Source organism: Rana temporaria, chromosome 7 (genome assembly GCF_905171775.1).
Source record: "Rana temporaria chromosome 7, aRanTem1.1, whole genome shotgun sequence".
Lineage (NCBI taxonomy): Eukaryota > Metazoa > Chordata > Amphibia > Anura > Ranidae > Rana > Rana temporaria.
In genome coordinates this window covers 123,807,379-123,825,284 of record NC_053495.1, presented here as the reverse complement: position 1 = coordinate 123,825,284, position 17,906 = coordinate 123,807,379, and the positions used below count along the sequence as shown (strand labels likewise).

General features: G+C 37.2%; 1 protein-coding gene across 5 annotated transcripts in view; it reads right to left on the bottom strand.

Moving 5' to 3' along the window:
* The window catches only part of COL11A1 (collagen type XI alpha 1 chain), a 255,883-nt gene that overhangs the window by 49,377 nt on the left and 188,600 nt on the right, over window positions 1-17,906 (bottom strand). For all 5 annotated transcript variants that reach the window (XM_040359914.1, XM_040359918.1, XM_040359916.1 and 2 more), the window contains 7 exons: window positions 15,912-15,965; window positions 15,574-15,681; window positions 15,240-15,329; window positions 12,697-12,750; window positions 9,040-9,147; window positions 3,154-3,261; window positions 1,157-1,210 (listed from right to left, as the gene is read on the bottom strand). In XM_040359914.1, coding sequence (XP_040215848.1) covers window positions 1,157-1,210; window positions 3,154-3,261; window positions 9,040-9,147; window positions 12,697-12,750; window positions 15,240-15,329; window positions 15,574-15,681; window positions 15,912-15,965 — 576 coding nt within the window. The remainder of the gene's footprint in view (window positions 1-1,156; window positions 1,211-3,153; window positions 3,262-9,039; window positions 9,148-12,696; window positions 12,751-15,239; window positions 15,330-15,573; window positions 15,682-15,911; window positions 15,966-17,906) is intronic.

Below are 17,906 nucleotides of genomic sequence, written 5' to 3'. Positions count from 1 at the left end.
CACCTCTTATTCCAACTAACGATCTCCAGAGTGGTGCCAGCAGCAGAGATCTTCAGATCAGTATGAAGCAAATGATTTAAACCCATGATTGCCGTGTAATACATGTGATTGCGGGAAGGTAGTACGGCAATTAGACATTTAGATCAGGTGTGAAGAAGCGACACTGTGCCCAGTAATCTTTGACTTCTCCTGTGTTGCTCAGGTAGATCTCCACCTCTTTAAGTTTGCCTACCTCTGGTCTAGAAGATACATCTTTTTCCATTCATTTTGGCAATTTGTGTTCCAAAAAAGCCACTGTATTTAGAGCAAGAAGTGTAATAGTTGAACTAAGCACTATTGCAGGGGTCTTCAAACCTTATAAAGAAAGGGCCAGTTTACTGTTCTTCAGATTTTAGGGGGGCCATTGGGAGTAAGAAATGTGTGTTCATTACATACATGGGTTCTTACTGATTTGCAGAGCAACAAACTGGCTATGCTTTACTTTTCCATCTCAAAATGTAAGTTCATTGGCCATCCCTTTGAAAATAATGCACTTTTTATGTGGCTGATATTTATAGCAACAGTTGTTAAACAAGAAGCTAAATATAGAACACGCACTGGTGGTTAATCCACGTATCTCTATATTCAATCTGTCTCTAAAAATTATAAAAAGAAAGAATTAAAAAACATGAAAGCCACACCAAAGGTAAAAAAACTTAAAATGCGTGCTCACTATACTGATCTTTCCCATTAAAAGACTACACTAGAAATTGCTATTTTAAACAACGCTCATAACCAAAAGCGAGAGACTCTGCATCACTAATCTTGCCCCAGGCTTGTCTTTGGCAGGGCTAGAAATGAAGATGTAACCATATGGGCAAATTTGATAATACAGTACACTCTAATTGGTTATATTATGTTCCGTTTTATTTCTATATTTTTTTAGGCTTTTATTGTTTTTGGAATATGCTAAGTACTTGTACTTCAGGTGAAATAATAGTTGTGCGTGGTTATATGCATGTGTAAGCATTAAAAAAATCATTATTAGTGTGACTTCTAGAATAATATAGAATTGAGCTAGTATACATTGCTATTAAAGAAAAAATGTGGTTAATCTGTGCGTTAGTATTTGAGGCATACCTTCAGATCATAGACCTGACCATATTTATACACTCACCTGTTCTCCTTTGTCTGCTTTTGCACCTTTCTGCCCAGGCTCTCCTATTTCACCCTGAAAAAATAAAACATGGTTGCTTTAGGCGATTTTCCAGAAGTATATGTATGTTTATGTCATTGTACTGGGACAGAGTTGGCACTGTGTTAATCAATTCCTCTTCATATTCTGACAGCTTAATCCCAGCATTGATTAGCGTGGAACTCCTTGGGATTTCCAGCTAAATCTAACGAAGGTTTAAATAGATGACCAGTAACTCAAAGATAGGTAACAATAGGAAGGGTCAGCAAACATTACTAATAAAGCCGCGTACACACGACCGTTTTTCATGACGATAAAAATGGCATTTTTTAAATCAGACATTAAAAACGATCGTGTGTAGGCTCCAGAGCATTTTTCGCAACGAGAAAAATGGCTGTTAAAAACTTAGAACCTGCTCTATTTTTTCTCTTTGTTTTTCACGCCGTGAAAAACGGTGGTGTGTGCGCTTTAACGACGGGAAAAAACGTGCATGCTCAGAAGCAAGTTATGAGACGGGAGTGCTCGTTCTGGTAAAACTAGCTTTTGTAATGGAGATAGCACATTCGTCACGCTGTAACAGACTGAAAAGCATGAAGACTGAAAAGTGCGAATCGTCTCTCACCAAACTTTCACTAACATGTGGTAACACAAAATCAGCAAAGCTGCCCAAAGGGTGGTGCCATTCTAATGGAACTTCCCCTTTATAGTGCCGTCGTACGTGTTGTACGTCACTGCGCTTTTTTTTTGTTCACGATCATGTGTATGCAAGGCAGGCTTGAGAGGAATCGCATCGAGAAAAACTTTGTTTTTTTCCATGACATTAAAAACGGTCGTGTGTTTGCGGCATAAGACTTCAGAAGCTGACATTGGAGACTTTAACCACTTCAGCCCCAGAAGGTTTTACCCCCTTAGTGTCGTATCGCAACAAATGGCCTGGTCATTGTGCTACTTTAACTGACAATTTTTTGCGCTATAAAACAATAAAAGTGTGACAATTCTGAAAAAAATAGCAATATTTTTTATTTTCTACATATCCAATAAAAAAAATTAAAAAATCAACATCAATTTAGGCCAATATTCTGTTACATATTTTTGATTAAAAAAATCCCAATAAGCGCATATTAATTGGTTTCCGCAAAAGTTATAGCGCCTACAGATTATAGGATATTTTTATGGCATTTTTCTTTATTTTTTATTTTTCTTACTAGTGATGGCAGGGATCAGCGATTTTTAGCAGGACTGCGACATTGCGGCAGACAAATTGGACATCGAACTGACACTTTTTTGGGAACCAGTGACATTATTACAGCGATCAGTGCTAACAATATGTACTGTTACTGTACGAATGACATTGGCAGGGAAGGGGTTAACATCAGAGGCGATCAAAGGGTTAAATTTGCCCCTAGGGGGTGGTTTCTAACTGTGTGGGAATGCTCTGAATGAATGAAGACAAAGATCAGTGATCCTGCTTAGCAGGAACACAAGATCTCCATCTTCTACTCTGTCAGAACGGCGATCTGTGTCCAATCAAAAACACAATCCGAGTGTGCGCGCCACCAAGTGGCTATTGTACAAAATGACAAACAGGTACATGATTTTTCGCAATAGAGCCGACCTGCTGCAGTAAATATGCTGTAGGCAGTCGTCAAGTGGTTAATGCTGGTGTATAAATGATGAGTACAGGAGCAATGTAAATGTAGAATAAGAGCACTAAAAGAAAATATTACAATTGTATTTGATTAAATATTATATTTACGCAGACTGCATTGTCAAGCCACCACAGTACAGTTGTGGAAGTGTTGCTCTTAATAGTACTAAAATGGACATGGTAATGACAACAGTATCTGATTCTCCTACAGTTGTGACACTCTGTTGTACTAATGTTTTTTAGTTGAGAACAATGGAACTACCTGTATGTAATACGTTCTGGCTAAACAGATGGTCTTGCATAGCAATCTTCAGCCTTAAATCAATGTTACCTTGTCACCGTCTTCGCCAGGTGGTCCTTGAGGGCCAGCAGGTCCTGGGAGACCTACAGGTCCTTGTACTCCATCTCGGCCAGCTGGTCCCTGGGGTCCTTTTTCTCCCTTTAAAAGAGATATAAAAAGCACTTTAAAGTAAAATGAATCTTCAGGTATCTAATAAAGGCAGGTGGCAAACTGCAAAACCTAATCCAGCAAGCATTGCAGCTTTTCGAAAGTCTGCCCACCTTCATAAGTCAATTACTTTCTCCTAGTTCTCATGTGAGCTTATGTGGTTTGTGGTCTCTGGTCACAAGATACTGTGTAGCCTACTCAGGTACTCCATCTAATGGGAGTAGCTCTAGCAATATCAGGGGAATCTGAAACATAATTCAGTAACACTGACCTACATTCCTGCAAGTTCATTTTAGAACATTCATAAAATAAAGGTAAAAGAGGCTATCATAATCAAGGCAGTAAGACTGTAAGGTAATCAGCTGCAAAAGAAAAGTGTCAGGATGAAAATTAGAGTCAATCAGGAGGTATTTTGCTTCCCACAAGTGAGTTTAAAGTGTACCTAATCTGACCTAAGACATTTTGGTGTAGGCATTTTGTCATGGCCTTAAACCAATCCCATGTGTCTCTTTGCAACCCACTTGGATCCAAGACCCAGGTTGTACATGGGGTCTTAGCTTTTGTCTAAATTGCAGTTAAGTCCCACCTTTTCTTCCTCAAAATGATGGGTAACTAATATCGCCATCTGTGCATACTTACTTTTGTAATATGAAAAGGAACAGCACTTCCTTCTCTTTCAATGGAATTGTAATAGTTTAAAACAAGCTTCAATACAATTTAAACCACTATTGTGTGTAATTTGAGTTCTAATATGCTCAGGCTTCTTCAAAAGGCAGGAAGAAAACAACATAAATAGGAAATAATAGTAAACAGACCACCTCCACCCACCATTGCAAGAAAGACACATTTGAATTTCTCAACTTCTATAGAATGTTATAGAATTTAAAGTACAGGTCTATGTTTCACTAAACTTTCACAAACCTACCTCCCCAACTCTCCTTAGCTAAACTGTATTTTACTCCTCCATCCCAGCTGATGGGGGCTAAAATGTATTGACTCACCATATAAACCAACCTTAGGAGGTCCAAAGACCTCCTCAGCAAAACTGCATTAGCCCCTACCTGCCTCAGCTGCTCAATAGCACTGTTTCAACCTCCTCAACTATTAAAAGCATAAATTATCTTCAGCACTAGCTGCACTTGCACATTAACTTCTTATCAACTTTATAGGATCCATATAACAAAGATCTTCAGTCTCAATGTATGGCTCCATTCAAGTCAGACCCCAAACAGAATTTTATCAGACAGAGCCATAGCAGCATTACTTTAAAGGGGTTGTAAAGGTAAAATTTGTTTTTTAAATATTTATAAAATATTTTTAGATATTTAAAAATAATTGCTAGCATACTATGAGACCTAGAAAAATGACAAGTCAATGGACAATGTATATGGGTTTTTCAACAAATAACCATACAAAAAAAGAACCACTCCTCAGTGATGCATTATGTAAACAGTGACAGTTCTCAAAACACGCCTATGTGATTGATTGATGAACACATTCATTACAAAACATACCAATTAGGTAATAAAACTACATTAGGCTATTTATTATTTATTATTGCTTAAATAGCCAACATCAGTCTATCTAGCAGCTTGATACGGTTAGCAGTTAATAATGTTGAATGGTATAATAAACCAATACACATACTGCCAGCCTGAGGTTTTTATTTACTCTGAATATATAAAATTGGTATCATTACTCTCTTTTTAGCCTGGCATATTAGTACGAAGAAAGACACATCTGTCAATGGCATAAATAAAAACAAGAGTATTGCATCCCTCATTTTCATAAAAGAAAGTTGCCATTGCTCACATAATCAATACTCAGTACTGTGTAGGAATGCCAAAGGTGACATAATATCAATGCAATACTAGACACCAGTTTACAGATTCTGACAGCGAAAGAGAACAATTTCAATGGCCATCGCCCTCTTTCCACACAGCTGACAATGTAACACTTTTCCATCTCTGCCCAGGGATCAATCTTATACTTTCAAACCTTCCAAAGATGCAATCCATTCTTCCACTATTTGCATTATACAAACAGCCAGTACAACACCACCAGTATCGGCTGGGATATTTCATGTAATAATTTCAGTTCTGGCCTACTACTTACTATGCTACCTCTAAAGCTAGCCCTCCATTCAGACCCCTTTCATTCTTACTATATAGCAGACCATGGGGCTTCCCTATACTCCCATTTTGAATGGAGATTGGTTCTCTAGACTAATCAATATAACTGGTAAAATATAATCAGTAGTAATAGCATGTCCACCCCAGTCAAGGCAACAGCTATGTCACAACAAAGACGTTTGAGGACCCTCTGTACAGAAAAATGAAAGGCATGGTTTAGTTTTGTCACATAACAGATATATATCACATATTTCACCTGAAGCTTCTCCAGTTCTAGGACAGATATGTGTGCTGAGACTGACTGCAAGCATAGGCATAGTCAGGTGTGCATTTGCACACCCTAATCATTCTGTGTGGTGCTGACTACCCCTACTGCCCAGGCTTTCCCCCTTGTGTGTAGGCTCCAGAGCATTTTTCTCTACGTGAAAAATGGCCATTAAAAATGTAGAACCTGTTCTATTTTTTCTCGCCGTTTTTTATGTCTTCGTTTTTCATGTCGTGAAAAAGAGTAATTTTCATAATCAGCCCAAAGGGTGGCGCCATACGAATGGAACTTTCCCTTTATAGTGCCATCGTACATGTTGTACGTCACCGTGCTTTGCTAGAGCATTTTTTATCACGATAATGTGTATGCAAGGCAGGCTTGACAAGAATCACTTTGAGAAATTTTTTTTTTCATGACATGAAAAACGATTGTGTGTACGTGGCATAAGCTTTTTGGTGCTGTCTTAATAAATCAACTTAATTTTATCTTTTGATTACAAGTACTGTATATACTCTATGAACATGCCATTTATTTACCATTTGCAAACATATAGTTACCTGCAACTTTACCTAAAAATGTAATTCTATAATATTTATCCTTAAAAATTCACACAACTAATTAGCACATCTTTAAAATATAAAACCTTTTAATGTAACTCCTTTCACACCATTTATTTTGTTATGCAGCCAAATAAGCTGTGTTCCTTTTTGGAAATGAGAAGAAATGTTCTTGAGTTTAGGAAAAAAAACATTGCAGAATGTTAAGCTTTTAGAATTAAATATAAAACCCCCATGGGAATTAATCATTTGTCAACAGAAATACATTTAAAAGCAAAAGAAAATTGTGCTAACTTCTTAAATTTAATAATTATCACCAAAGAAGTAGACATGGGCAGGCCATAGCAAGGTACATGAATCACTCTGTCCTAGAATTAGTGAGCAAACCACTGTAGAGTTTGGCCATATATTTTTTACAAGCGACCCACTGAGCGAGTGAGCTGTCGCTCAAGATATAACTACAAGGGGAAGGCCATGGGTACATGACAACAAAGTCAAAAAGTATTGGACTTCAAAAAGGGCCCTCGCAACCTGTGCTTAAACCAAAAAGCAGACTCAATATCCATAGTTTTGAAAACTGGACAGTTGGCTACATTATTCACACACATCTTTTAGACAGACTACAGTCTATCAAGGTGCTACCTGGTCAGTGTACAATTCTGCTAAGAAGCATAAACTTCATATATACATATCATGCCTCTATATAGGAATATACCTCTGCCACATCTGTATCTGCTTTGACATTCCTGACTGACCTGCCTCCTTGCCCTCTGTCCAAGCAGCTCTAATCAGTGGCTGGTCTCCACAAATGGGCACATTTTGGTCCTTTCACCACTGACTGACTGATAAGCACTCCAATAAACTCCCAAGTAACACCTCTAATAGGAATTTGGGTCTATCTTGTACTTTGTGGAACCCGTATAATAGCATAAGCTGTACAGGTAATATATCTTACTCTGGCAACATAACAAACAATTGTATTGCCACATGCGTAAAACAATGTTTGATTTTGCTGTAGTGGTTTAACATTTAGCATTTTAACAATCGGCAATGTTTCTTACCAGTATATACAGTATATTGTTGTTTTCATGGAATATTTATGTTTTGTTCAGGTCGCACTGTGTATAATTTATTTTATTGTAACTACTATTTGTGCTCCCATGTTGCTATTTGGCTCTGTACTGAGTAAATCTGCCGTTCTTGCCCATTGTTGTTATATCTCAATGCCAATATACAGCATAAGCATCTCAGCTATCACAGACACTTAATTTAAACCATTAATATATTCAACAAGTTTCCCCCATCCTATATCCTCATTCAAAGGCAGTGGGTATGGCACATGAGCTCTCGGGAGGTACAAGCACTATAATAAATTCTATGTCACCTTCTGACACTCTTTTTGAATAACAATTCTGTGGATTTTCTGCCTACAGGGTTTTTAAGATCTTCCAAACTTATTTGGATTCTATAGCTGAATAAGTGAAAACTCCAGAAGCTAAAAACACAATAAACAAGGTCACCAGGAGCTGGAACTAGCACGAAGGACAACTGTATGTGAAAGCAATTGGCTTTTTAGTTTATGGACACGCAGTACAACTCTTAATCATCTGGGAATATTACTTTAGCTTTTGCAAAGGTTTACAAAGTACAAATGTTGTTTTAGAATAAAATATGTGTCTAACTGAAATTTTAACTCTTCTTCTCAAACATGCTCAGCATATGCCAGAAAGAGTATGTATCAGCTTTTGTACTAAAGGCAAGTCCATCAAAGTTTATGGGTGACACAAAAAGAATAGAAAAGAATAGATTCAGTTGTAAAATATCAAATGACCCCCTTGCATTACTTTATTAGTGTACAAAAGGGTTACATTTTTTGTAAGGTTCTTTTGGTGGTGGTGGGGGGTCTGTACTGGGGAGATTTTCTCTCACTTCCTATCAGGCTGCCAGTGTGTCACAGGGACAGGAAGTGATGTATAATTCAGATTCAATGGAGAAATAACATCTAAAAGATTAGAAATTTGTGTTGAAACACGGGGAAGGATTTTAGACTACACAACAAATCACAGCACACATTTAAAATGATCCAGTATTTAGTCAATAAGGGAAAATAACAGATTCATCTAATGTCAAACTTCCAATGCCCCCTAACTCGACATGAAGCTTCATTTTTGAAGAAAAGCGACTTCTAACGATTCATGTTTTGATAATTTAAATAGCACTGTGTGCTGTCCATTGTATCATTTGCATAGGTGTTTGAGGTGCATTAATATTGCCCCTCAAATGCCTGCTTTTAATGCCAGTGGGAACTTAGCTTAATTTTGCAACATCCCTAGCTGCTGTTAAGTGGAGGTGGGAGGAGGGTCCTTTGCCCTTTAGAGCAATTAGAATTACTTACAACTTATCCAGAGCCTTCTTTACTTTGCTCCAGCAAATGGGGCCAGCAGAAAAGTGAGAGTAAATAGCAGAGAGCCTTGTGACCTGTTGACGCATTGAGAAAGTCCATAATACTTATGGGCCAATATTAATATACAGTGGAAGGGAAGTCCTGGAGCTTTACCCAATCATAGTGGCCCATCATTTCTGCAGAATGGGAAGGAAAGGGGGGAGGGGCTGTAAGCTGTTGCAGGTTTGTTTTATCAAATCAAATAACCTGCCATTCATACCTAGTAAGTACCTGAAAACATTATGAGAGTTTGGGATATCATATAGAAAACTAAAATAAATATCACATTTTAAACACACTTCTGTTTCAACAAATGTGTTGGGTGCAGTTTTGTATTACTTGCTGACTTTTAGGGTATACTGAAATACTCACAGGAGCTCCTTTCTCTCCTGCTGGACCTGGTGGGCCCTGAGGACCAGGTCTTCCTGGTAGACCAATTGGTCCAGCAACGCCTGCAGCTCCTCTTTCTCCAGCAGAACCCTAGTGGATAAAAATAAGACCATAAGTTATTCAATTATTTCATAAGTGTACACTGTCAGCTGGTTTTCTGCATTGTCATGTGTGCAACTATTTGCAAGTCTAATTAGCACAACTTTTTTTAGTATAGGATAGAGTAGATAAGGATCAGGTTGTTATTGCTGTCTGTGCCCCTCTTAAAGAGACTCTCCCTCTTTGTTTGTCCTGTTTACTGTTATCACCAAGCGAGAAAGTGAAAGAAAAGCCTTTGGGTTGTCAACAGAAATAGTGGGGACACTAGTTCCAGTGGATGATAACCAGGGATTTCTTCACTCAGGAGGGATTTTCTCAAAATTCCTGTTTTGGCTACAGGAAAGGAAGTGAAGGGAAATATCCCTAATGGGACACAGTTGGGAAAAAATGAAACATAACCTATCTGTACTTTATTCCTGTAAAGTTTTTAAATAAAATTTACTTTAAATGCATATACAGTTGTAGCCCAAAAAATTGAGAATGACACAAATATTAGTTTTCACAAAGTTTGCTGCTAAACTGCTTTTAGATCTTTGTTTCAGTTGTTTCTGTGATGTAGTGGAATATAATTACACACACTTCATACGTTTCAAAGGCTTTTATCGACAATTACATGACATTTATGCAAAGAGTCAGTATTTGCAGTGTTGGCCCTTCTTTTTCAGGACCTCTGCAATTCGACTGGGTATGCTCTCAATCAACTTCTGGGCCAATTCCTGACTGATAGCAACCCATTCTTTCATAATCACTTCTTGGAGTTTGTCAGAATTAGTGGGTTTTTGTTTGTCCACCCGCCTCTTGAGGATTGACCACAAGTTCTCAATTAGAAAAAAGATCTGGGGAGTTTCCAGGCCATGGGCCCAAAATGTCAACGTTTCGGTCCCCGAGCCACTTAGTTATCACCTTTGCCTTATGGCACGGTGCTCCATCGTGCTGGAAAATGCATTGTTCTTCACCAAACTGTTGTTGGATTGTTGGAAGAAGTTCCTGTTGGAGGGTGTTTTGGTACCATTCTTTATTCATGGCTGTGTTTTTGGGCAAAATTGTGAGTGAGCCCACTCCCTTGGATGAGAAGCAACCCCACACATGAATGGTCTCAGGATGCTTTACTGTTGCATGACACAGGACTGATGGTAGCGCTCACCTTTTCTTCTCTGGACAAGCCTTTTTCCTGATGCCGCAAACAATCGGAAAGAGGCTTCATCGGAGAATATGACTTTGCCCCAGTCCTTAGCAGTCCATTCACCATATTTTCTGCAGAAGATCAATCAGTCCCTGATGTATTTTTTTGGAGAGAAGTGGCTTCTTTGCTGCCCTTCTTGACACCAGGCCATCTTCCAAAAGTCTTCGTCTCACTGTGCATGCAGATGCGCTCACACCTGCCTGCTGCCATTCCTGAGCAAGCTCGGCACTGGTGGCACTCCAATCCCGCAGCTAAATCCTCTTTAGGAGATGGTCCTGGCGCTTGCTGGACTTTCTTGGGTACCCTGAAGCCTTCTTCACAAATGCAGTGGAATTTTTATTATGGGATTAAGTTAATTTTCATGGCAAAGAGGAACTTTGCAATTTATTACAATTCGTCTGATCACTCTCCATAACATTCTGGAGTATATGCAATTTCCCATCTCAAAAACTGAGGCAGCAGACTTTGTGAAAATTAGAATTTGTGTCAGAGGCGATTCAGTTTGCATGTGATGCACTATATAAGTTTTTCACTCACTCATTCTCAAAACTTTTGGCCATGGCTGTATATATATATATATATATATATATATATATATATATATATATATATATATATATATATATATATATATATATATAATACTTCCCTGCTCTGTGGGATGGTACTGCACAGAGCAGGCGAAAAAAAACTTCTCTTCTGGGGTCCTCTGCCTGTGCACTCTGCGCCTCCTCTTCTCGTGTGGGCTCCCATAGGAAACCACTTTCTATGGTAGCACACCTGCAGGCTCACTCCCAAGCCTGACTGTGTGTGTCTATTGACACACAGAGTGCAGCTCAGCTCTTCCCCTGCTTCCTCCTCACAGCATTTGATTTACAGCAACAAGAGCCAATGGCTCTTGCTTCTGTCTTTGAGCCTGTGAGAGAGGAGAGAGGGAACCAACACTGCTACAGATGGGAAGGTAAGTATTTGGGAGATGAATGTAACAACTAGTGCAAGGTGTTTTACTTGAATGCAGGTAAAGCTTTAGGTAAAACCCTTCTAAATTTGAAACAACTTTAATTCTACTTTAAAGAAATCCTGTGCTGGGGAAGTAAAAGGGCCACCACTCTTGTGCTTTTTTAAATACTGCTTGTCTGGCTTTCTCTGGCTTCAGTATTTTATGATTTACTGACCTGGACAAGGCATGCAGCAAGCAAAGTAAAGTCAGGGTCATCGTAATTTGCATGCTTCTTGCTGTTAAGTGAGTCAGAAAATATTGAAGCCATTAGATCATCATGACAGGGAGGGATCTAGCTTTTCTCATAAGGAGCATTCAGCAATGGCAGTCTAGCTATTTACTTAGTACAGCTTTTGTTTAAATATGTTACATGGCTATAGTTTTTTTGGCAGTTTAACAGACTACATTGTTACTCTTCAGTCGCAGGACACTTCTTTATCCTGGAATATCTACTATGACTGAAAATCCATTGGGGTTTGATTTATTGCCCAGACAATGTCTTGCTCCATCCTTTTGACAATTTTGTTGTTGTTTACATATAATTTATTATTGGCTTTAAAGGGTGTATTAGTAAGCTTGTCTATGTATATTTGGTAGACTCGTTTTCTAAATTATTTTAAATATGTAATTATTTTCTAAACTTTTACCACCATTTTCAGAATAGTCCTTTTATATCTAATTATTATAGCTCAACAGAAACTCCTGAAAAAAAAAATCTTTCATGTCCTTTTTTTACAAGCTTTCATTTAGCTGTATGAAATATGCTAACTTTGGTTTATCTAGCTAATTTCTTTCATAGATGAAGCTGAACATTTTAACAAGTTTAACATTTGGCCAAATTTAAATATGAAGTTCTTTGATTAGCCACCTTACTACATAACAATTATCTGAATCTAGAGATACAAAGCAGACTGAAATCTTTCCACAACTTTCATGTGGTGCATGTGCTTTACGTGTAAAAAGATAACAAATACAGCTGTGTTTTATTAACTGGGTAATGGTAAAACCTCTAAAATGTACCATAGATTTTCCAAGATTCTACCATGTATATCATAAAAATAACCATAAGATGTCATATAGCTACACCCGCTAGTGAAGTAAGGTGATGACATTCAGCAGCTTTAGAACATGTGGCATGGCCACAGACCATCTTCCCAACCTCTTATCTTCCACAACATCATAAGATAAAATTGGTACATGCTAACACAGGTATGGTTGGAATGGTTTGTCATCACAGTATTTTGTAGCCATGTACTAAAATAGAAGCTATGCCATCTATTAAAATATGTGTGATTTTTTTTTTTAGTTAAAAACTATTACCATATGCTTCATTGATCACAGAGAAAGTAGTACTTACAAGTGGACCAGGTGGACCCTGTGGACCTTCTCCGCCTTTCAATCCTCCAGGACCCTGTAACAAAAAAGGGAAATGGGAGTTATCTAAAATCAACTAGATATGCAAAAAAATATTTCTATCAAAAGGTGAAGTGATGTGATAAAAACAATAAACTCTAGCATGCCTAGAAGGGGAATATGTGAATATTTTAAAGTGTAACTATAATGGGTATAAGCCAATTCTATTTTAGCATTTTTTTTATTTATTACAGGTATTTATATAACACCCACAAACTACAGAGTGCTTTAACATACTTTACATTACCATCAGTCCCTGCCCTCAAGATGCTTGCAATCTAAGGTTCTTTTCTCACATGCATAAACATGGTTAATGTAGAAAGGAGCCAATTAACCTACCAGCATGTCTTTGATTGTGGGGGGAAACTCACACAAGCATAGAGAGAATACATGACCCAAGAACCCCAGTGCTACAAGGCCAAAGTGCTAACAACTAAGTAACTGTACTGCCTTATTGTTTAATTTTGAACATTTTAAACTGATGTTTAATATATTTTTTTATACAATATCCAAACAGTTAATATTTGACAAAGGTTTCCATAACACTATGGCACTATGGGTTAGCTAAGGAAATAGTAAGGCAAAGGAGATTGCTTTGAGGCTCCCTTTGACTAAAACATCTATCTGATATGAAAAGAGTCACTCACAGCTGTAATGAAAAAAACAGACTTCTTTCAGCACAGCTGAGATTGGTAATGCTTCAAATGTGAATATGAGAATACAGCACCACCTGCTGGCGGCACAGAAGACTACATAATAACACCTGCCCCACCCTATTAAATTGTAAGCTCTTCTGAGCAGGGCCCTCTTAATCCTCTTGTATTTTATTGTATTGTAACTGTATTGTCTCCCTTTTATATTGTAAAGCGCTGCGTAAACTGTTTGGCCCTATATAAATCCTGTATAATAATAATAATAATAATAATAATTTACCTGACTAAAACAATTTTTTTTGCAAAACCCCTGCCAGTGTACAAAAAGAAGAATATATGTATTTGCCACTGTACATTTACTGTACAGTGTTTTCCTTTTAGGTAAAATGTGGTTCTCTGAATGCACCTGGAAACCGTTAAAAGTTAATAAATAATGTTGCTGTATTTCTACAGTAGTAATTTCCTTCACAATGATCAGGAACAGATTTGTGAAAGGCACATCATGGCACGAGGATGCAGATTCTCCATTGTTTCATTATTTTATTTTAAATTTTCAATTGAAAAAGTCAGTTAATGATAATATTAATAATGACATGTTGAGTTATTTATGTTATTTTCATTATTCGATTCGTGTATAAAACTATATGGCCACCAATTATGTAGTCATATACACAATAACACTAAATTACTGGGAATATAAATAACATCTTTTCCTTGCTGTGTCCACAGAATGTCTACAATGATGACTTTAAATAATTTAGGTAACTTAGGTAACTAATTAGTCATTAATATATAAAAAATACTACTATTTTGACCTGCTCTCATTCTTCCTATTCTCAAGTCTGCTAACACACAAATCACTGTAGCTCATACTTCTAATTAATGGAAGTAGCATATGCATAGTTAAATGCTCCCCTTACTTTTATTCATAAGAATAGCAAAGTGTCATCCCTAGTAGCCTACTTGTCTTGCACAGTAGTCTATCAACAAGCTGAAAAATCAGGGTGTGTCTTAACAAGCATTTGCAACATTTATGTTCCCAAGTGAAGCCCTATCCTTCCCAGACATTGGGCCATTAAAATTCAATCTGCCAACCATGAGTTGGCGTCACAATAAATGTTATTTTTTAATAATATTATATTTTGTATTTGGGATCTCATACATCATCAGTGGCAGATAACGTAGCATTCTAGTTCTGTGTTTATTTAGCAGTTTTTATTTTCTAGAATTTTTGGGTAAAATCAGTTTCACTCACAAAACAAAAAAATAATACTGTTTACTTCACACAAAATAATGCAAGAATGTCATTACCTATAACTACCTATAACTAATAAAGCACACATATAAGGGTTACATATAAGGGATTGCTTGGTAAACCATGTTAGGTAATTCTAAATGTTGCAAGTGAAACTATGGGATGCAACTTCAACTATCCTAGTCTAAGACTATTGGATCCCAAGCTTAGGTTGTAGCCCAACTGACTTAGGCTGAGCCCCCAATCCCTACACAACAGATTCTTCATGTCTAGAACACATAAACAATTTTACAAACTGTGCTAAGGTCAGAAGTAGGCAACTATTGCGTGATAACAAAGACTAATTGCATAGCACAAACAGCTGTCTGTAATAAATAAGGAAATTGCTGTATGTACAATATCAACATGCTCACTGAGTCAAAGTACTTTATTAAATATGGGTCCAGCATTATAAAGATAGTATACTTGAAAAATCTAAACAGTGAAGTCACTACAAACTAAGACGTAGCTGAATTTGACTTTTCTATGATCCATCTTCCATTTTATGCCACTTTTCTATGTTATGGTGCACTTTATTACCTGGGCTCCAGGAAGACCTCTCTCTCCAGGGAATCCACGAAGACCTGCTGGACCATCTTTACCCGTGACCCCTTGAGGACCAGGATCTCCCTGTTAATCGAGGAATATGTTGAATAACATTGATACATCTTAGTTTTGTCAGCTATACAACCTACAGCCACATTATCTATCAAAGCAGTAGATTCTGGTTTTATAAAAATTATTATTTACAAAATGATATCACCCAGCACAGAAAACATTATTGTAAAATAAATGTTACTAACCGTTTTACACAATTAATACATAATGGGGCAGCAAACACCAAAGCTTCTTTTCATAAGAAGCACAAACCAACCTTTGCACCCTCTTTTCCAGCTGATCCAGGTAAGCCTTGTTCTCCAGGTGGGCCAGGAGGTCCAGGATGACCTCTGTCACCAATAGGACCAGTTTCTCCAGTCGGACCCTGCAAACAAATGCATTAGACCAATGTGTTGTATCGTGATAATTCTTATCACTTTGGAATCAAGTGATAAGGGATAGAAGCTGACATTAAAATATAGTAAAAAGCAACTTCAAAATGTGTTAGAAATTTGGTAATTTATTGCAATGAAAAGTATTCAAGAAAGTTTTTAATGTAAAAAGAAACGTGAAAGGAAAGGGAGGCAATAATATAAGGACATTATTGATACTCACCTGTGGACCTACAACACCTCCAGGACCTGGGGGACCAGTTTTTCCTTGGAATCCCTGAAGAAGTGAAGAATATAGATTACAGTTTATAACTATTTTTCTATATGTTCACCAGGACATACATTGGACCAAACATATTCTAAATAGCCCTAGGTATAAAGACCTGCTACTCCAAGGTGAAAAGAAGGAACAACATCCCAGGAGAAAGCCTACCAATAACCACACCTATGATGAATATGGATCCTGTAGATTTACTATATTTGGTTTCCTTTACAAATTGTCTCAACCTACTCAGTAATGTATTTAGAACTTAAAGCAGAACTAACCCCTTCAATTTAACAGGTTAGAAAAACAGTTACATTGTATACTATATAATGTAACTGTCATTGGTTGTACTGTCAACCAAGCTGGCAAGCCATCAAAGGGCTGGTGTCATAACTGATCACATGTGCAACATCATAGCAGTTGGCTGATAGGTTTAGTTCCACTTTAACTTACTGTACAGAAAAATTGACTCTAAGACCTTCTAATGCATTAGTGATATCATACTGCTTCTACTTACCAAATATCCGGCAGTTAAAATGCGTGCTAGCAAGCTGAAGCACATCTAGCTGGTGCCAAGCTGCATGTTCTCTGTCAGCGTGGCATAAATGCAGCTTGGTATAAGAAGAGGTTAAAACAATAGCAACTTGTTTGCTTAAAAATAATAGATTATGACAGCATGGGGGTAAATGCTATCAAACACATGATAAGGAGAGCATAGCTATTTGTTGTTAGAGAGCAATCAAATCCATTCTGTTAATAGAGTACAGCATAATGAGAAACACAGTGCACTATCATTTCTCATTCTACTGGCAATTGTAATGGACACACAATTCACTATCTCATGTTAGGCAATAAGGAGGCAAAAAGGGAAAATAATTGGTTAGAAAAAAAAAGTAAAAATCTAAAGGCTAATCAGTAAAATTTTCCAAATAACAACCTACAATGTTCCTGTCGACTGTGCAGAAAGGGGCAGCCATCCTGTGCCCTGAAGCACTAAATGTCAATGCCACTAAACTAACAATTCACCTAACCGTAAGCTATAAATGTTACTCATACATGGGAGTTGATTTACTAAAACTGGAGGATGCAAAATCTGGTGCAGCTGTGTATGGTAGCCAATCAGCTTCTAATGTCTGCTTGTTCAATTAAGTTTTGGGCATAAAAGCTGTTTTATTTCTTGACAGATTTTGAAATCTCCAGTGTTAGCAAATCAACCCCAAGGTCTCAGAATAATCATGTTTCTAGAAAAGTTGTTGTTATGTTATCAGGATTTCAGGTTTACCCAGAAAATGGCGTTTTTGGCTATTCATATCATGTTTGGGGATCTAAATTTTGTTTAGCTAGATTTTAGCTGAAGTCCTAGAGCTTCATTTACAAACCTACATTGTTTTTCACCCCAAACTGAGAATTAGTTTATGGAGATTAAAGGCAATAGGTTCACTGTAACTGAGGTAAGCATAAACTTGTAGGCTTCTAATTCGTAGGCCATCAAGCCAAATAGAGTTCTAAATCTATGCCATATGGCAGGTGGCATACTGTCTTCAGTAGAATGTTCAAAATGGTAGTAGTCTTTGTCAAGGTGCAGCATTTTTACATTGCTGACTAAACACAGCCTTGAGGTTGACCAAGTTATAAGTATTCTATAGTAACTGTAAAATGTATAGAGGTCTAGACATACTAATTAGGGATAAGATTTATATCCAGAGGTAAGAAGATAATTATCTGTTTATTGAACATATTTACAAGAATGCAGAAGTTTCTATATCCACTAAATATTTGTATGCTACATATAACTAATGGTGAACAAGCAACATGTAACATAACTGAAAGCCTACCAATCTGAATTATGTTATCTAGGGATGCTATATTATTTGTCTGTTTATTGAAGTATTAAGCAATGCAATCTCGCTTGGCTAGCTATTATTTCTTAACATATTTGGTCCTCTGTGCATA